This window comes from Asterias amurensis, chromosome 11, assembly GCF_032118995.1.
Source record: "Asterias amurensis chromosome 11, ASM3211899v1".
Taxonomy (NCBI): Eukaryota; Metazoa; Echinodermata; class Asteroidea; order Forcipulatida; family Asteriidae; genus Asterias; species Asterias amurensis.
The window spans coordinates 9,231,430-9,252,980 of NC_092658.1; the positions used below are offsets into that span (position 1 = coordinate 9,231,430).

The 21,551-nt window shown below is 38.3% G+C and overlaps 2 protein-coding genes across 2 annotated transcripts in view; one reads left to right on the forward strand and one right to left on the reverse strand.

Moving 5' to 3' along the window:
* Window positions 1-1,085: 1,085 nt before the first annotated feature.
* On the forward strand, window positions 1,086-13,237 carry LOC139943785 (pre-mRNA splicing regulator USH1G-like). Its single transcript, XM_071940593.1, has 2 exons — window positions 1,086-1,405; window positions 10,470-13,237. Exons 1-2 carry the CDS (start codon window positions 1,245-1,247, stop codon window positions 11,500-11,502), a joined length of 1,194 nt encoding a protein of 397 aa, XP_071796694.1. The 5' UTR covers window positions 1,086-1,244; the 3' UTR covers window positions 11,503-13,237.
* Window positions 13,238-13,900: 663 nt separating this feature from the next.
* Window positions 13,901-21,551, reverse strand: part of LOC139943784 (kinesin-like protein KIF19) — a 49,831-nt gene continuing 42,180 nt past the window's right edge. The window contains exons 17-19 of the mRNA XM_071940592.1: window positions 20,341-21,272; window positions 19,650-19,763; window positions 13,901-18,699 (exon numbers count right to left, since the gene is read on the reverse strand). Of these exons, the coding sequence (XP_071796693.1) occupies window positions 18,530-18,699; window positions 19,650-19,763; window positions 20,341-21,272 (1,216 nt within the window). The 3' untranslated portion in view covers window positions 13,901-18,529. The remainder of the gene's footprint in view (window positions 18,700-19,649; window positions 19,764-20,340; window positions 21,273-21,551) is intronic.

Below are 21,551 nucleotides of genomic sequence, written 5' to 3' on the forward strand. Positions count from 1 at the left end.
TCGAAAACTACGTTACTTCAGAGGGAGCCGTTTCTCACAATATTTATACCATCAACAGCTCCCCATGACTGGTTAACAATAAGGTTTTATGCTAATAACTAAACCTTAAATTATTGGCAGGAGAGCTGTTTGGAATGTTTTTACCCCAGCTACTCGGAAAATGTTTTTTGTCTTTTTTTCAAGTGACTTCAGTTTTCGTGAACAACTCTAAAGCCTAAATCTATCGAAAATTAATCTCCTCAAAAGTTAATGCACAGAGCCCCTATGGTGTAGTAAACCTGTCATATACCACAATCTGTTAATTGCATCCCCAACATTCAAAAGATAAGTTGAGGGCATACATGGTGTTGCCTGTGCACCCTCCTCTTTTGCTTGGCCCCACCGATCTCAACCGTAGATGTAGCAGGACGTCACAGAGAGCGGGCTCTTGGACCAAGCAAACCGCCCCAAAGCAAACAAAAGTGTCTGGTTTCATCCACTGGGATTTTCATACATTTTCAACACATAGAGTTGTCATTGAACTTTGGGATGCAAAAAAGTTCTCTTCAGTGAATTGCGTTTACGATGAGATAGCGGGGTGGTTCGTTGGGGCCGAACATTTCTGCGCGGCTCCACCTGTGTCAATATAACTTCCAATCACATGAGCTGTAATGGAACGACATAGGCCTTAATGCACGTGGGCTTCCATAACTCCTTCAAATTCTTTTTACCGGTCACCCATAAGGGTACAAATTAAAACTCGAAAATAAACAGCAGTCTAAACAGTCGCTTTAAAAAAAAAAGCATACCCTTTATGGAGTAGGCAGGCTAGGCCTAGGCGTAGTATTATGTAAATTGCATGATTGAGTCTCGTCTAATTGTGGACATTCATTTGGCGCTTAAATTGCTCTAGCCCACCAAGGGACAACAGAATCTACCTGCACGGTGTACATAATAAACATTGATAACACTTTAGTACAGTCGAGTTTTTGTTTAGTCTGTGGACTGATCTTCGGTCGAGACTCCGCCCGCAACCTTTGTGTTACCCGCCATCGCATGCCACGATCCGGTTCCAAAGTCCGTTTTGAATTTCAATGAAATTCACACCGCCTATTGCGTGAGTATAGGGACCGGACCGGTAAACTCATTCTGCATGTGCAACCTTTACCAAGTTGGTTTCTCTCTTTCGTACCGTCCCGCCATTTTGAACCTTTACATGGAGGTGTAGCGTTATTAAAAGGAGGCGAAAGAAATAGAGTGAAGTCATGAATCATTTTCACGAGGCGGCCCGTGACGGCCATCTTGATTTACTAAGAGATGCGACAAGACGAGACGCAAATAAACCGGATGATTTCGGACGAACACCGACGCTATGGGCAGCCTACGAAGGCAACACGGACGCATTGCGTTTACTTGTGTCTAGGGGGTACGTACAGTTTTTCATATTTACTACATAAAAAATAACAACAATTTCAATTAGCGCAGCTTGAATGTTAATTAACATAGTCTTCTTGTCAACTAAGAGATGTTTGCGGTAGCACCATGGTGATTCTTAGCACAGCACGGCTCGATTTCAATAAATGATTTTAACTTAATTTGTGATGAGTTTGCATTATTTGTGTAGCTATTTTAATTTTGTATGTAACATTAAGTTTTGTTTGGCATACAAAAATTTCCCTTTTTTTGGTGACCGAGCCCAGATGGCTTTTTGGGTGGCAGTAGTTCGGCAGAAGACATTGTCATTCATTCGAGAATGATCAGCATCTTCTTTGGAATAAGGTTCCGATTAAATGTCGAACCAAATGTGAACGATACTATGACTTTTATGTTTAGACACTGGAGACTATTGGTACTTGTCAAAGACCAGTCTTCTCACTTGGTGTATCTCAACATACGCACTAAATAACAAACCTGTGAACATTTTAGCTCAATTGGTCGGCGAAGTAGCGAGATAGCAAATGAAGAAGAAAAAACTATGTCACAGGAAGTTGCGTGATGCTTGATTTCGAGACCTCAAATTCTAATGTGGTCTCGAAATCAAATTTGTGGGAAATGAATTTTCTCGAAAACTACGTTACTTCAGAGGGAGCCGTTTCACACAATGTTTTACACAATCAAAAGCTCGCCATTACTCGTTACCAAGAAAGGTTTTATGCTTATAATTATTTTGAGTAATTACCAATGGTGTCTATTGCCTTACTGTCCATATGTAGGCCTACCGTTCCCACAATATCTGTGAGAACGAAGAAAACATTTCACGTCATCGTGTTTGCCGATATCAAACATGCTACACCGATGTCATGTGTCATGGGAAATTCATGTCATTTATGTCATGGGAAAACGCTATGTGATAACAATTAATGGCCAACTTTACAAGGTATAATAAATTGTATTCTTCTTTAGATAACTGTGCTAAAGGTATAATACATCCGGTATTGGTAGAGATAACAAAATAGTCGCAGACACTGTTTGCGTTTTGTGTGATCAACCAACATGAAATAAAAAACCTGTGAAAATTTGGATATAAATCCGTCGTGTGAGTCAGGACAAAATAATATTTTCAGCATTTATGTTGTAACAACCGAAGTCAGCTATTGTGGGTTTTTTATGGTCCATAGCTACAGTTTTCTCAACTATTCCACAGAAAAGTTGTTCTAGAACTATGAAATTAGTATAATCTAGGTTTATATTTAGTAACTTTCAGACTAAAATTAAACACCATTGTTTGCTATATTTACAGTACCTGTTAAACATTGGAATGGGCCTCTTGTAAAACTATGCACAGTTGTTTTCAATATACGCAGAGTCAAAGTATTCCCATTCTTATTTAAAAATCTAGGCAAATTACGGCATTTCAAAGGCATCAAAATCAGAAAATGTTTGTATTGCAATTGCGCCGTTGCGATTGCGGGAACTTTATAGGGCCATGACTGTTCTGGGACATCCCCTCATTCTCCCTCTGTCCACTGCAGGGTCATGACAACATAAAATGGCGTAATACTTATTGACCTAACGCTTAATCTATTGTCCTCCAATATTGTCATTACAACATCATGATATAAGTAGTGTTTATAGTGTGTATTGGGGTTTACACAGGGAACGCTCGTAAAACATTATTAGGTAACACTTTTTTTTATTATGCGTGATGACGATGTGGCAGGTGATTTTGATAAGAAAGACTTCTAGGAATTCGACGACGTCTAGTCACACGTTGGCAGCGCATGCAGAACTTCAATAAAAAGATAGGATAATAATTTATTCAGCCAATGTTTAAAAAAGAAGTATTACAAAAAACCTTAAAAAAAAACATCGGAAATTGTAGTTCCCCCGATCTCTCGCAAAAATACAACACAAACAAAGGTATTGACAAAGCAAGAATACAGCCAACACAGGGCTAGATAGCTCAGTTGATAGAGTGCCGGCACTCCAGTCCAACTCACCCTTCCCCCAGCCAGCCCCGGGTTCAGACTGTACAAACAGAACATGGATAAAGCTCCCCTGACGCTAGGCCTACAGTGGACAAAATGGATGTTTCAGACCGAAGGCAAACGGTGGTTTCACACCTTGCCAATTAAAAAAACAAATCATGGATCCCGCTACGTGTTTTTTTTTTTCGACAGTCCAATTTCGGCAGGGTCCAGTTAATAGTTCGGTTGCAATTTTTATATGCAGAGACTTTTTGCAACAATTTGATTGGCAGAAAAAGGCAAATAATAACATCGAGGATTAAACGGGAGCAAAGCTTATCAATACCCATGCATTGTCTGAATATAAAAACCGGTCAAGGGGTCGTCAAGACCTGACTGTCATTTTAAATGCTGTATCGAAGTGCAATCAACCTTTGATCTGAAACTCTTACCAGATTGATGAACAAAGTTCGTGGCATGTCTGAAAACAATCAGGACACAACACATCATGCAAGTCTAGCATACAACGGATTCAAATGCTATATAGAGCAGATAGGTACTTGCACTATTGGTTTAACACGGACACAATGTTGTACATTGCCCAATTTAAAAGCTCAGCACACAACAACTTGCTTAAAAACACAGACAAATCCTGCCTATAATAGCAGAAACTTGTTACCAGCCAAAGTGCCATAAAGTTCACTTGGTTGCTTGTGGTATTACACCCATTTTGCTCAGCGAAGAAATTGACAAATTTCGTGGCTTTACCGACCCCGAACTTTGATTTGCTTACATCAGAGCTATACGAAATTGGACCCTGGTGGCAGCTTTAGCACAATAGTCGATATACTCCTTTTTCAGAGCCACCATTTACCAAGGGCCTGTGGCCCCCAAAGAAATTCCATACAACTGAATAAGTGTGCAGTCTTGGATAGAGTGGATAGTCTGAAGATATGCTTCTCATTGTCTTCTAGGTTTGGAAGTGATGGGACCATGAATATTATTATGACCAATGTTTTGTTATTAGGTTAAGACAATAAAATTAGCTGTTGCAAACAAGTTACCAACCAAATGGACCGATGGTATAAATGCAAAACAAAGTTAATGACCTGACGTTTCGACCCTAGCAGAGTCTTTCTCGAAGGTTATTAAAGGTTAATAAACACAAGTACAGGGTGACGGCTGCATTAAAACAACATGAGGTTTTGAAGTATCTTGAGGTATTGCATTGGAAGCCAACGATCAACTTACTGTCGCCCTATACCAAAAGACATTTCAACAAAACATTATTAAAGGGGTGGGGGGCAACGGACATTTTCTGTAAATCAAACATCAATACTTTATCACATATCAACTTGACGAGAATACCACAGACCCTTCACATTCTCAACCTATAGAACAACATCCACTCCAAACCAGACCAAACGACCGATTACATCCATTGTGATTGGTCGAAAGGCATTGACGTCGACCATGTTTATTCAGCAGATAAAGGTGCCCACAGGCACGTCACGTGCTTCCTCCATGATCCCACCAAGTAGCCTCGGCTAGCATTTGAACAATCAGAACTGATCTCTCTTTTATTCGTGTATTTACTCAACAATTTGGTGTAGAGTGCACTGGTGTAGGTTGATCGTCGGGCCCAGCGCAAAGTTCAACAGTGAAGAATATTGAATTTAGCGCACTATTGCTGTTATAGTGTTAAATCAGTGTATATACAGAAACTTTGCATAGGCGCAAATCTCAAGTACTTGTGATAAATGCCTGCATTTTTATGTTGCTATTTCAGCTCCCGATAACGATGTGTATTCAGAAGTAGGCTGAGTTAAAATTGGTTCGAATACTGTTAAGAAAAACAATATTATCCACATTATTTTGTTTCCTATGTTTAGTGCTTGTCTGGGTGTTCGTTGGCGTAACCTGTCGATTTTTTTTTCTGTTTTATGGTTATGTCACGTTACAGTCATAGAAATTAATTTGGTGTGATTCTTGATCATTAGAAGTTTATTAGCTGTTCCGATCCAGTCGGAACAGGTATTGTTTTCGTCGAGATTTTTATTATTTTTATTATTATTATTATTATTATTATTATTATTATTATTATTATTCTTTGTTTCCGCCTCAAACCCCATAGCGTTTGTACAGCGTTTTTGTTTAGGCCCCTACTCCTAAAGTATTAGGATAAAATAGTTAAATCATATATCAAATTGAAGCTTAGAACCTAAGCTTTATTCTAATACAAAAGTGTAAAAATTCTTCATTAATTAACCACGTGGTCTTCATTTGAATTTTTAATTTGTAAACTTGATGCAGTCACTTTCATGTTATTGCGAAATATTCTCTTTGGTAAATGCCGTACAGTATGTACCTATCATGAGTTGTGACTTCTTGAGATGACTCTACGCGTTTGAACATAACTGGATGCAGTCACTTCCATGTTATTGTTAACCATTCTCCATGGTAAATACAATTCAGTATGTACCTATCATGAGTTGTGACTTCTTGAGAGGAGTCTACTCAAGTCTCTTTTTCTTGTTTTTCTACATACGTTCTGGACCACAGCGCAGTGTCTGTTTCTTCGTTTCCTAACCGAGTTCTGGACGTACACAGAGGCATAGGGTTTTCGTTTAACGAACGTGCGTATATAAATAGGGGTACGTTTTTGACGACGACGACATACCATGGTGTCCACAGAATTACGCTAAACTTAAACATTTTGAAGATAATGATAGTTGAAAGCTTCCCTTAAAATATTACTTGCTGTGGTGTTGTAGTTTTTGAGAAATTAGTGAAAAAAAACCTGTCAACGTATGACTGTGACCGAGTTGGTTTGGGACCGAGTTGACCGGGTTCGTTTTTGAGAAATGAGTGAAAAAACTGTCAACGTATGACTGGGACCGAGTTAGTTTGGGACCGAGTTGACCGGGTTCGTTTCAGGCGACAAGCGTGGACGACAAAAATAGAACGCCTAGGATTTGGAATCTTTTACGGGTGAAATCGGGGACCATAACCCTAAACTAACTCAAGCATTTCGCTTTCTTTTCGGAAATTATACCATGACATACAAAAACTATTTGGCAGGAATACAAAAGCAGCGATTTTATTATTCTGACGTTTCTCTTGTGGTTGAGTGGGTCACTTGTATAGAGCTGCTTATAATAAATAGGCAAAACATTTTGCTTTATAAAAAAGCAGAAACTGAGCAGAATAGTGGCTAAATGTTATAGAGCTACTTATTATAATCAATAGGCAAATTATTTTGCTTTAAAAAATTTGCAGATGAGCAGAATACCTTGAATCACAACTTGTACTTGTATTTGCTGTGTTTAGCTGCTTTTTGTGTTTAAAAAGCTTCAGTGTAGTTTGGTCCTGGGCCGATGGCTTTTAAGGGAATGAATCGCAGCGCTTACGTAATCATGAAATTGTGCTTACGCTAAGTGTATTTAACAGCTTAGCAAGGAATGCGTTCTTGAGCGTCACAGTTCCCAATAAAAAAATGCTACAGTTGACTACAGTTGACCTGCAAAACTTTCGCTGCGAAAACAACAGTGACTTAAAAATGAGATTTGCATTCGCAGGATAATCCCCGTGGTTTACTTATGTGCAAAAGTAGGCCGGGGCGACTAGTGTGCTTTAGTGTTAAAGTCGCGACTACAAATTATTGTTTGAGTCACGACTACAAATTATTATTTGAGTCGCGACTACTATTTTTCTCTACTCTGTTATAATCGTGCTCAAACGTTGACCCGACTACCTATCTGGTGAAACACTTAGTTGTGTTGCTTCTTACTATTCGCAACATATAATATAACGTGCGCTTGCAACACTTTGCCGCACAAGTCTTGAGAATCCGTAATTTATCTTGACAAGTGTCGTAGTTGGGTTTGAGGTGCGACTAGTCCAGTTAGTAAATTTCACTAGTCACCCAGGCCTATCATGATGGGAACTTGCTTATTAAGGTTTTATCGCAAATCGCAAAATTTCAAGAGAGGGCGCTGTTGAACCCACACAAAGGTATAGGCGTTGCGAGCGCGAGTCGTAGAAACTGGTAGATACCGCCCCATATTCCTTCCCAAAATGCATTGCGGTTCTGAATCGCGATAAACCTTATGAAAAATCTTGTGCGAATGGGCCCAATGTAGTGCTCTGCTCTGGAAGCAAAGATTCAGTGCTTAGAAGAAGCAGTGAATTCTGCGCTTACGTCAAGCGAAATACACTGCTTAGCAGGGATTTCTTTTGTTTGTGTGCTTCCAAGCTCGCACATTTTATTCCGCGCATGCACATTTAGCAGAAAATGGTGATCGTAGGTGCAGAGTTTGGTGGTTACGAGTTCAGTAAAATCCACTCGAACTAGATCAAACATCAAACCACCAACCAAATACAAGGATTTTATCATTAAGTAGTTTGTCACATGGCAATGGACTCTAAAGATACTGGCATGAACTCAAGAAACCAACCAAATCAAACAATACTGAGTCAAATGCAAGTTTTTACATTATTCAACTAGGGACCACTCACCTTATATACCGCCCTCTATTGACAGTGAAAATCCTTGCAGCACCATATCTCAAGAAGTGCAGGACCAATTTTTACACTGTCTGTAGTGAAGACTCCTTGGGGCATGGACATTAATTTTGAAATACTTTGACCTCAAGTTGACCTCTACTTCCGGGTTAACCGGAAGTGGGACCATATCTCAAGAGTTACACAACCGATTTAAAAAAAAATCTTCAGTTATAGACTCCTTAGGTCTTAAAATTTGTTGGAAAAAACCGTGACCTCATTTTGACCTCTTCTTCCGTGTCAACTGGAAGTGGGACCATATCTCAAGTGCCATTGAACGATTTTCAAACTTTTTTTCAGTTTAGACCCCTTGGGCATTGGAGATTAGCCTTAGGTTACCGTGACCCCATGTCGACCTCTACTTTGGGGTCAACCGGAAGTGGCATCATAACTCAAGACACTATTCAACATTTCAAACTTTTTTTCAGTTATAGGCTCCTTGGTCATTTTAGCACATAATCTAAGCAAAAGAACACGGAACAGCTTTGTGTTTGTTCACAAACACCTAATGTCTAGTTTTCTTGTTGGAACAGCAGCATTGTATAATACAAAATGTGCACAGATGTGCGAATCAAGGGTACAATAGAAAAGTTGTATACGGATACTGAGAAGCAATACAGCTCTATATATTGTGAGAAAGAAAACCACATTCATCAACGAAACAAGGGAGGAAATAAAGAGAAGAATCCAGTTATATGTGAAGTTTGGCACACTTAAGAACAACTTTTGAGAACACCCGGGCCCCCTTCCAATATAATATCATCCGTGAAAAGGCATTCGATCAGTACATCATATACCTGCCCTATCGTGGTGCCGAAACTTGGACTACCACCACACGTCTTGAAAAAGACTAATGGTGACAGAGAGGGCTTTGGAAAGAATAATTACATGAGTTACAAAGAAGGACAGAGTAGCGAATGAGGGCCTATAAGAAAGAAATCAAGATTGCAGGATATTACTAAGGCCATCAATTAAAGAAGTAGAGATGGGCAGATCACTATAGCAATGACATGGCAACAGGGCATGCCGAACAACCAGTTGGACTCCAACCAAGAAACCGGGGGGAGGGGGAGAGGGAGACAAAGCAGAAGATGGAGAGATGAACTAAGTACATATATGGGCGTTGCTTGGCAACATACTGCTCAGTATAGATTGAAATGGTAAAATGGCGAAGAGGATAGGCTAGCGAGAAAGAAGAGGACCGAAATGTTGGAGATATTCACCAAATAAAGTGTGTAACTATTAGACAGAATGTTTTTCTTGTGGGTGTGCTTTGTTTTTGTGGTTAATCACATTTTGTAAAAGTCAGATTGTATTGTTTTATTTCATTTGTTTCATACCGTTTTGGGGGAGGGGCGTGACTTGGCGTCGCTTCCTGTATCTCCGGACGTAAAAAGTTTATTGACTGATTTTTTCACTATTGGATTAAATTGATAAATATATGCAAAAGTTCAAAATGCTATTTCAATAAACTTGCTGTTTTGCCCTTCTCCAAATATTTCTCATACAACAATAATTACCATTTCCATGGAATAAACATCGAACATCGGAACTCATTAGTACAAATTGCAATCATTCAATGCGATAAATAACAAAATGTGATGTATTTGAACAATGGTTTGCAACGTTTTTAATCTGTTTGGACTTAAAACTGTTAGCTCTTTAAACAAACACAAACACAGATCCAGTTAAATGCCAAATTAATTTAAATGTAATTGTGCAGATAACGATCTGGTATTAGTCTTATCACACGATTAATTACCCATTAACGAGAGGTGATGGTACACCGGTAATAGACCTTTGTCATGAGGCCGCCATCTTGTCTTGTTACCCGTATTCATTAGTACTCATGAATACTGATTACCATGACAGCAAAAATGGATCAGACTATTTTTCAACCGATTTTTTTTTGCGTGAATTTGAATAATGATTTTGTTTTTAGATTGTTGCACCATGTGTCAATGCGTACGTACAATCTACTGACTGACAAACATTCCTCGAAAATACAAAATAATTATTTCTGTCGAATCCTCGTGGCGAAAACTCCCCATCAAAAAACACAAACATGTCAGGCCCACTAACTTCTTAAAGGAAAATAATAAACGTTTGGAGTAGCAATACAAACAAATCTTTTGGTTAGAAGCCTTTTTAACAGCAGCTGTCGACGACATTTTGTATAAACATTTTACTTTGAAAATAAGGTTATGTGAAAAGATAAAAGTTTTTATGTCGCAAAATTTGAAATTTGAACGTTTCTCAGACTGCGTGAACATTCGCTCCGGAATGTCGGGCGATATCTAAAAAACGCGACCATGTTAGTTTTATCGTATAATGTCTACATTTTTAAGGATTATATGAAACAATCAAACGGTCCCCAAAACAAAGGAATAACTTTACCTTTAAATATCATGAGCTCATGATCTGTTATTTCAACCATTATTCGGAAAAGGACTGTTCGGCGTATATTAAAATAAAATGTGTTCCCTAAAACATAATTCCTTTTTTTTATTGTCTTCCTAGGGGAGATCCAGACCTCTGCGACACCCAGGGTCACGCAGCGCTTCACTACGCCGCACTCAGTAACCACCTGGACACGTTGACCTTCCTGGTATCCTTCGGCTGTAACATCTGGTCCCTGACCAACGACTACCGGACCGCCAAGGACCTGGCCGCTGAGAACAACCATCATCAGTGCCTGGCGTTCCTGGACGATGTCACCGCTCAACAATCAGCCAAGAACCAGAAACAGGTGAAGAAAATGAGAGAGAAGGCTCTGGATGAAGCTGATAAGAGAGTCAAGAAAGTGAACAAGAAGCATGCCGAGCACGCCAAGTGGGTCAAGAAAGAAGAAAAGAAAGCAGCTAAGGAATCTGGACACTACGTGAAGAAGAAGAAGGGTATAATATCAACTACAAGCAACAACTCCAGTCCAGCTATGAGTCGACCCTCGAAGAGCAACACAGGAACGTTCTCTTCGACATCGGATGCGAGATCCACGAGCAGCGAACCAAGTGAAGGTCAGGATCCGGAAGCTCGTCCGGACGTCCGGGAGTCGAGCTTCTGGCTCCCGACCTCAGACCGCCCCGTTGCCGAGAGCCTTCAGAGTCTACCGGCAAATAAAATAGACCCATCAGACAGCACAGCCGATGATGACTTACTGACTGATGCAGTTACAATAGAACATGTGAAGAATGGAGATCGGGATCCAACAGTGTCCAGAGCTGTTGATGACCCCAGAAGACCCTCTTCGTCTGCTCTGCAAGCAGCTGCTGTGGAGTTACCCTGGGACGAGGAGCTGTTAGACTCGGACGAGGACGAAGAACATTCACAAACCAGTGATTTGGAGTTTTTCCTTGCAGTGTTGAATCTATCGGAGTATCTGCCGATGTTTACACGTGAGGAGATCGATCTGCAAGCACTTGTTCTTCTCACGGACGAGGACTTTGTCAAATTAGGTCTGCCCCTGGGACCGAGGAGGAAACTGACTGATGCAATAATTAGGAGGCGAAACGCCATAGGCGCGCCGGGCATCATGGGAGATTCACAGCTTTAGCTTAGCAACTTAAAGTTTAAATTTGGGGTTCAACAATTTTGAAGAATCATGAGATCCAAGATTTTAAAAAATGTGTTGAGTTTGGTCAAAACGTCAGAAGTCAGGCACGGCGCGGTCTTATGGACCTCTAAACAACCCCATCAATGGCCAAACTTCCATAAAAATTTACAAAAGCCTTGCCAAATGCCATCTTTTGAAATATAGCTGCGCTTTAAAGACTCCGCCGTCTTTTGAAAAATGTGCGACCTATATTGGACTTCAAGGAGAGGCATCCAGAGCCGTTGTCGGACTGGGCTTTTTGTCAAGGCCTTCGTGTCTCGGACAGCTTCGTATAGAGCCGCCATCCAAAGCGACTGGAAGGGGAGACCACGCGCGCGAGACGATGCTTCGCGAGTTCGCAAAGGACCTTCAGCAGCTGACGACCAACTCCCAATTTCAAGGAGCTGCTTCAAGCACAAAACAGTAGTTTGGCACAAAACAATGTTGCAAACCAGAATAAGGTTACCAGCAAAAACACAACGTCAAACGTGTACTCTTTCTGCACTGGATTCCCGCTTAGCTTTTATACGCAGTTAAGCAAAAGTTAATATTCTGCTTAGCAGCTCTATAAACTAAGCGTGGCATGTATACCAACTGAAAGTAATAGTTGTGACGTACTGGGCCAGGTGTGACGGAGTTCGAAACTGTAGAAAAGTACTGCCTCTTCGGTAATTTAAATATACCATTATCATTATAAATTATTATCCTTAAAAATATTCATACTGAGTAGCGTCTTGAATTAAAGACTATGAAAACATACGCATTAGACTGGGTCCAGTTTCAGAGAGCTGCTGTAGGCAGATCACAACGCGAAACAATTCTGCTTATTCAAGAAGAGCAGGATACCAGCCATAATATTATGGAACATAATGTGGTTTGGGATTGAGTTTTTGCTGGTTAACTTGTTTTGGTAAGCTTAATTTGGTCATGCTTATAGCAATTTTCTGGCTTAAGCAGCTCCATTAAACTGAACCCAGACACGAATAAAAGGTTCTGTTCTACAGTAGAATCACCAGAAACTTGTGGAAGTAACGAAGCAGGATGCATTATGAGTAACCAAGGCAATGTCATATAACCGATGGCCGGTGCGTTTTCTGAAAGAGAAAGGACCGTCGGTTTTATTGTAGAACTTTTAATAATAGTTGGAGATTTTGTTTGTCATAAATAATCAATATGCTGCCAGCCATTGACAATATCTGACGAAAATTTACTAAACTAAAGTCTCGATATTGTACATGATAATTTGTAAACCTACTCGAACACAAGTTCGCTCGAATCTTCAAACTGTGAATTATTTAATCGTGTGTGTACTATTTTTGTTTCCGTCCGGCGGTTGTTTTCTTTCCTGATAAATAATAAGTATATTTATAGGCTAGTGTCTTTGGTGCCAGTTCTTCAAATCTTTTAGTCCACATTCCATGATGTATTTTAAATTGATGCAACATTGCTATTTGTATTTGTTTAGTTAGCAATAAAAAAAATCTCTCCATATCGCGGTGACTTTTACACACTTTGGCCGTTGGGAATTGTCGAATGATCTTTTCGGTTCGATCTCTTCGGTAAAACTGCATATTATTTAATAAGTTCATTTGTACAAAAAAAACATTTCTCTGAAAAAGTCTTGTTTTGGATTAATTTCTATGCAAATGTCATCACCTGATTATGACGTGATTAAAATCAAAATGGCGTAAATGAAGGTGAGGTGGTGGATATAGTTTTCTTTCAAATCTATGATGATTTTTATATTTCCAAAACATGTACTCGTGTGTCAAAATGATTTATTCCAATCGAACACACACGAATAACAGACCACGATGACACATACCTAAATAAAGTGGCAATGTCGAGGGTTTTTACAATCAGCGAGCACGGCTGGACTTTTGAAAACAACTCTAGGTCGACACTATGAAAGCCTATTAATACCAAAGGTCTCTGTTATCAGCGAGTACGATAAATTCAACCCAATACTTATATCACAATTTATTAATAATTAATATTTAATGAGTCCTCGATCTGTTGGGGAGTCCTTTGATCATCCATGTTGTGTAGAGGTTTGCCGATGTGTACGATTCTAATATCACCAAGCATAGTTTTAAAGTAAAAGGAAATGGCTGTCAATCAGTAAAAGGGTTGCAGGACAGCACAAAAAGTAGCTAAGCACAACAAGCTTACCAGAATAAGGTTACTAGTCAAACTGCTATGTCACATTAAACATTTCTAACTGGTATCATGCTAAAGCAAAACATTTTAAAGCAAAAATATTGTCTCCTCTTTGAAATTGAGTGCTGGTGATGCAAGCAACTGATATGACAGAGGTTGCCCCCCCCCCCCCACATGTTCCCATACTTTAGCACCTCTTCCTGGTTGAACCAATGTACAGAAGTACCCCCTTAAAACCTCTAAAGAATTCATACAGAGATTCCAAGAACTCGAGACACAATAAGAAGCGGGGGGGGGGAGTACATATGCCGCAGCCTCATATCGAACACCAAAATGATCAATGGACATCGTAAAAATACACTGCAAACCACTCCATCTCTTTTAGACTTCCAGTAATTTTTATTTATTTCAATAATACAAATAGTATTTGCGGTTGTAATTTGACGATTTCCAAAATAAAAGTTATATTTTAATCATTAACAAAAAGTGAAAGGAACCCTTGACATTACAAATTTCATGATTTTAACAAATATCGTTGTAAGCTATGCATGAGAAGAAAATAAAAAAAATCCCAGGTCACCAGACAAAGACAGCAACACTTAAGCCCTTTTAGAAACCTTTTTGAAATCGAGGCTGAAAGAAAAAATAGCCTGGTTCATGTTTGTGTCATGAATATTTTAGCACTTATTACCGTTACTGGATGCAGGAAACATGACCAAAAATATGGCAGCATTATAAGAGCTTTGTCTCACGAAGCAATTTTTCCAGGCATCTTCGAGGCAACCAACATGCTACCATCATTTTGGTAGCACATTATTGTATTTTACAAACAATGTCTTATTATACCCAAGGCAAATGTGAGCTAAATTATGAATGCATGTTCTTTCAGTTTGTCTGGAACTGGTCGTCTGTAAATTGCCCAATGTTACGTGATCTGAGCCTAATGGTCTAAACTGGCGTTTGGAGTTGCCTTTGTTCGTCAGAGCAAAACAGTTGCCCATTTTTCTTCAATGTATTTATATTAAATACAATATTCAAGCACTTGGGGCTAAACACGCTCTTGTAATAATGTTGTCATAACTTCATAATAAATTGATACCATCAAGTCGGCAATTAAAATATTAATATAAATTCCTCACTTTTCAACAACACCCCACAGTCAATCATTATGGGAATTATCTAACTTGACAATTTCAGTAATTTACTTCCACTGTACTAATCGATATAATTTCATAATCCTTGGCAAAAAAATGAGGGAAATTTCCTAAAAGATAAAAATACAAACTGTACTAAATAATTGTTGGCAAAAAAAAAAAACGAAGGAAAAAAAAATACAAATTTTCCTTAACAATTTCGATAAATAAACTTGATCAATTCCGCATGATCTACCAAAACACCCTTATTTGACACTGATTCCGGAGCTCTAAATTCACTTTCAAATTATCAAATATTTGATCATGTTCTATTTTAAAGAACTTCTTAAGTTTACACAGAACCCTGTTAACACAAGAGTATTTCTTAGCAGGGCTAGTAGCAAATAAATAACCTTTTTTCCATTTACATATTTACATAAATGTTGAAACTTTAAAATAGAAAATTTTTCATCTTTGAATACAAATTACTTAATTAAGGCACTAAATTCCCCCTGAAATGAAGAGGCCTTTTGTTCTTATTGCTGAAAAGAATAAATTATCGCATCCTAATTATTGATCTGCTAGCAAATGCATAATTAACAAAAGGCATAATTATTATTGCAATTTACTTTACACACATGACACAAATTATTCCTAATTAAAAACAGGTTCCCGTTACAATACCAATAGTACTTGATTAATTTAATTTCAGACTAGTGGCCTGTCAGGATTTGTTTTAAAAAAATCAGGATATTTCCCCCTGATCTCCTTTTGTACACATCGTCAGGATTCATGACACTGCTTACCGAAGTAATCTATGCTTACAGCGCCCTGTAAAGCCCATGGTTCCGTGTAAGCGCAGATGAGCACAGTAAGCAGGTATATGTTTCATAGCTCTTTACAGACCATAAACATTTACAGACCATAAAAAAACATATCTTCTGCAATGCAATGAAACCTGGCAAACCCAAATTAAAGACAGTGGACACTGTTGCTCGAAATTGCGAGATAATAATGAAAGAAAAAAACACCCCTGTCACACGAAGTTGTGTGCGTTTAGATGGTTGATTTCGAGACCTCAAGTTCTAAATCTGAGGTCTCGAAATCAAATTCGTGGAAAATTACTTCTTTCTCGAAAACTACGCCACTTCAGAGGGAGCCATTTCTCACAATGTTTTATACTATCAACAGCTCCCCATTACTCGTTACCAAGTAAGGTTTTATGCTAATAATTATTTTGAGTAATTACCAATAGTATCCACTGCCTTTAAAAAATAATAAATTTTGTTTAAAATGATTAACGACATCCCTCGGCTCCCACAACAAGCTATACATAAATACCCGCAAAAACCCATATGTAAACATAATACTATTTACAAAGTTACTCTACAAAATTTATCCTAAATGAGCATTTCAGTCATGTTTCATAATACAAATAATTACACAAATGAAAGAGTGGGGAAAAATGTCAAGAGGGAAAAATGAAAAGTCAGTAATTTCAAGTAAAATGAGATAAATGGTTGTAAGAAAGACATGTAGGTAGTTTGACCTTTAACACTATCATACCCGCTCTCGCTTAAAGGCACTTTAAACGTTTGGTAATTGTTAAAGACTAGTATTCTCACTTGGTGTATTTCAACATATGCATAAAATAACAAACCTGGGGAAATTTAGGCTCAATTGGTCAACGAATTTGCAAGAGAATTATGAAGAAAGAAAAAAACACCCTTGTGACAATACTTTGTGTGCGTTCGGATGTATAATAAAAGGCTTCAGCTGAAGTCTTTTATTATTTGAGTGAGAAATTATCTCTTTCTCCAAAACTATGTTACTTCAGAGAGAACCATTTCTCGGAATGTTTTAAACTATCAACAGCTCTACGCTGCTCGTTATCAAGTAAGTTTTTATGCTAACAATTATTTTGAGTTATTACCAATAGTGTCCAGTGCCTTTAAAGACTGAAGGTTATTATAACAGTACTATATCAGTATCATTTCATATCAAGTAATATCCAATGATAAATTACTCATTATAATTAATTATTAACTAAGAAAGCTACGACGGTAACACTTTTTTTCTGTCCATATGGAAATTAACATGAGGCACATTTCAGTTGGTGGATTATTGAATTCAAGCGGAACTCTTCAAGGCATGTTATGTTTCAAACTGGTGGCTTGGAAACCAAGTATAAATTTGTTTATGACGAAGGACAACCACAAAGTGTGTCTGAAAGACAACAACAAATCTTAGATTGAAATGTCTAAGTTGTGCTGCCTTAGTAGTTCAACAAAACATAATTTACAAGAAGATTTACATTCTTTAAATCTGTGCAACTGGCCACAAAATTAGGCATTTCTAAAACAAAATGTTGAAATGTTTACATCTTACTAAAATGAAAATAACACATAAATGTGCAATAGAGGGGATTTTAAGGTCCCCATGAAAATCTCTCATTTCTGAGTTGTGTTAAAAGAAATAATTGATTATGCAGTGCAGACGAATTCTTCCAAACATGTTTAAAGCCATAATACACTTTCGGTAACCAGTATTGTCCAAGTCCCACACTTCGTGTGAAAATTTAGGCTCAATCGGTCATCGGAGTCGGGAGAAAATAACGGGAAACCCACTCCTGTTTTCGCGCGTTTCGCCGTGGCATGACATGTGTTTATAATAAATTTGTAATTCTCGCTATCGAGAATTTATATTGTTTTGCTGTTTTCTCAAAAAGTAAAGCATTTCATGGAACAATATTTCAAGAGAAGCCTTTCACTATTACCTTCTGTAAACCCTGTAAATTATATATAAATCTGTGAACTTTTTTTTTTCCTGTACCGAAAGTGTATAACGGCTTTAAATTGTAATTCTGACATGTCTAAGTGTCAACTCCTACTCAAAGGAGATCCTTCAATAGTGTTGTAGAATACACCTCACAAGATTGCGCTCCAACCAAGCACACTTTCAAAATCCCCAATGTAAGAAAATGTGAGAAAATTTTTAAGAAAAAAAAACCCCCAAAACACCACAAAACACCACAAAAATTGAATTTATCAACTGCGCTAATTGAAGGAAAAAAAAACAATTGATAAATAGTTTCAATGGATGTGTCAAGCACATCTGTTCCTTAACAGCTACGAGTGCTTTGGTGTTGGTGAGGGAGGGAGTGTGTGACAACTATCGCCTTTGGAATGTTAAACTTCTGCAATTCAACAATCACACCCTCAGTGTGTGAAGGGACTTTTCACTCATTTAAAGGGTTTGGGTACGGTGCTTTTTCCATGACACGATACACAATGCCCACAGATTTACATTTAACTTACGTGGTTTAAAGGTAATGATGGTTTTGAAAGCTTCCCTTAAAATATTACTTGTTGAGGTGCTGTAGTTTTTGTGGAATGAGTAGAACAATGTCACACACAAAAATTCATCTCAAAATTATTTTTGAATGTGCAACGGATTTATTATGCGACTCTCCTGAAAACAGTGCTGTGTGATTTTCACTTTTTTTTCTCAAAAACTTGACGACTTATGAAGATGAAACTTCTTTAGGTAAATCATATTACATACAGTCTTCATTCACAGTCAGTAGGGATTTGTGTAATGGCCAAAAAGTTTATCTACAAAAAGTACCCAAACCATTTAAACTTCGGCTATTTCAACAATCACACCCTGAGTGTCTAAAGATATTTTTCTCTCATTCAAAGTTTCCGTCCTCCATATCTCTCTTTTTTGCCCAAGCCGAAGCCCGAGACGGCCAGCATGTTCTTGCGGTGATAGACGGGGTAGCTCGGCTGGTGGCGTTTGCCTGTTTGCTGCTTGCCTGCAAGCTGAGTAGAGCTGTAACTGGTAGGGTCGTTAACTGAAATACCTGGATGGGTTGAAGAGTGGGGAGATTTTTACTTATAACCAAGCAATTAGCCTTTTTGAGATATGGTGGATATTACAGGAGTGCACACTTTGGTTTGGGTGTCGACAGACAAATTTACTCAAACCAAAACGTGACCTACTCTAGTAAAAATGTCCACCGTACCTCCAAAACGGCTTATTCAATTCAATTCACTTTATTGTCCTAATAAGGGAAATTCAAATCGGCCTGTAGCTGTACATCAATAAGTTAAAATAATGATAATTACAATACCATTTCAGTACAGACATTAATTAAAAACAAAAAAATACTTTACTATATAAAAGGAGTGACACAAAAAGTTATAGAAAAATGCTAAAAACCGCTAAATCTGCTAAAAGTACATTCACAAAATACTATTACAAAAAGTATATTAAACATTTCTAGTATAAAAAGCATATACATGTAAAGTAGCTGTCAAATGATAAACTGTCCAATGTCTAACTTCATTTATTTTCATATGTATATATAAAAATATAAAAATAAAAAAATATTATATTACAAGTTTTCCCTGCAACTGTAAAAAAAAAAAATCACTTGCAAAGAATTGTTTGAACACTTGCAACACACCTTGGGCTAACAAACAATAACTATTATTATTTATTCGACCTCAAAAATGCAAGAACAGAAAACACAATACAAGGCAATTTGAAGAACTGTAAAATCAAAACTGAAACAACCAAACAAAAAATCATTGATGACAATTACAGAACAGCAATATGCAAAAATTATGATAACATGAGGGCAACTAGAACAATGAAACATGAGGGCACAAGGACATGAAGAGAGCATGCAAGTACAAGAAATCAGACCAAGTTTTTTTCATACATAAATTAATACACTCATTAGTTTTTTAAAAAAGAATGAATAGTTTGCAAAAAATGCGATTGCAGAAGAACCTGGCTTAAGCTTACCCTTTGATTTCTTATGGAGTGTCTGGCCTCGGCCTCTCTCGGCTCCTATTTGGTGAATGACATTCATGTTAGTCGGTGTGCCGAATGAACCCAATGTTGTTGCATCTTGCTCACCTAGACAATGACAAATGTCAAATCAATATTAGGTATGTCAAGGAAATACCAGTAAATTAAATATTCCCCCAAAAGAAAAGAAAATTTAAAAAAAAATTGCCTGATGACCATAAATTGGTTACGCACAATTGTTTTCGATCAGATCATTAAGAATTTATTTTATTTTATTTGTTTTAATTTTTTTTTTTTTTTTAATGCTAATTTGCCCTAAACAAGTCTAACAGCAACTCTTGATAACGGGGCTACAAGAAGAAAACATTTAAGATGAAAATACCTCCGGGGAGCTTAAGAAAGAAATTGATATACGTCTTAAAACAGTCTACATGGAGGGAAACACAGAACAGGCAAGGAGTTCTAAAGAGATGCAGTACATGGAATAGGGCTCTTGGAATGGCTCTTTGTTCGTTTGATTGATTGATTGATTGATTGATTGATTGGTTGGTTGAATGATTGATTGTCTGATTGGTTAGTTGAAATGACAGAATAGGACATCTCAGTGTTCAAGCAATAGCCACCACAAAACCCGTTCATTCGGACCTGTCCATATATTCCCAAAGTTTGAAATGATCCCACCTACCGGCATGATGTATGATGGGATATTTCACTCTTCCCGTCTGGTGTTGGTCGTTTGACCTTGGGGTAAACTTCTTCCCATGTTTACTCTGTGACTCCACGGCTGGATAAGCTCTGTTGAAGCCACCCTTAGAGGGCATGTACAACACGTGACCACTAGATTCATAACCAAGACCTCTCCGTCGACGTTTATCAGCCATTTGCTTGTCCGTCATCCGTTGTTTCATGCCACCACCTCCTCCGGTTTTATGCTTAGGGTTTCTAAGATGTGAATTTGAGAAGCCTTCGGTGACTTCACTCCGTCTGTCCAGGGTGATGATGGACATGGTGTCATCGTGATCGTTGTTGTAGTTGCCCCCTCTGTATCTCGACTGCTTCAGGTTCACGTTGGAGTACATACCATCGCTTCGCCGGTCCAAGGTCACGATGGATATATTGTCGTCATGATCGTGAAGATGGCTGTTGTAGACGTTGTTGTGCTCGGACAGCCTACTCATGGTCAAGTACTCACGGTCCGTGTCGGTCTCCGGCACTTCGTGAACCGATCGTAGTGAGGTGATAGTCTTCTCATGTAGGTTGAGTTTATCCATCCGGTTGTTGCTCTTATCAGAGTACTTCTGCGAGTTGCGTTTTTGCGCGGCGATCGCGGCGATCTTCTTAGTCCGCTGAACGATCTCCTTCCGATCGCTCAAGATATCTTGATCAGAGTCGGGAAACTCCAGTTCATGCATCGACCGAGCCGTCTTCAGGGCATCCACGGGAGACGATGGTCTCTTGCTGTGGTCGTTTAACATCTCAAGGCTCTCGTGCTTGGTCACCGGGGGAGAAGTGGAGTTCACTTTGAGCTTAGGCAAGGAGCTCAGGTCTGCCTTCTGACGTAGCTGGTGGGCCCTCGGACTTGGGTTGAAAACACGAGGCTGGTTGGTGCTTGACTTGCTGCAAAAATATAAATAAATCATGTCATTTGAAATGGACAATAAATAATAGGGAACACAACCCAGTATCGAAAACACTATTTCCTTTGAATTTTTGTATAAAAATGTTGATACATTATTATTTTTATTAACATTATTATTAGTTTTTACTATTGGTTTATTAAAAACATTTAAACATCGCAGCTAAAGGCTGAATTGTATTTAAAATGGGGTTACACAATAATAGATTTTAAAAACAATGGATAAGATTTTTAAAAAATAACCAAGCCTTTACAAGTAG

Excerpts from the sequence above, each read along its gene's own strand:
- LOC139943785 (XM_071940593.1), top strand. The coding sequence starts at position 1,245 with ATGAATCATTTTCACGAGGCGGCCCGTGACGGCCATCTTGATTTACTA. Across the intron at positions 1,406-10,469 it reads CGTTTACTTGTGTCTAGGGG|GGGAGATCCAGACCTCTGCG; the intron begins GTACGTACAGTT and ends TTGTCTTCCTAG.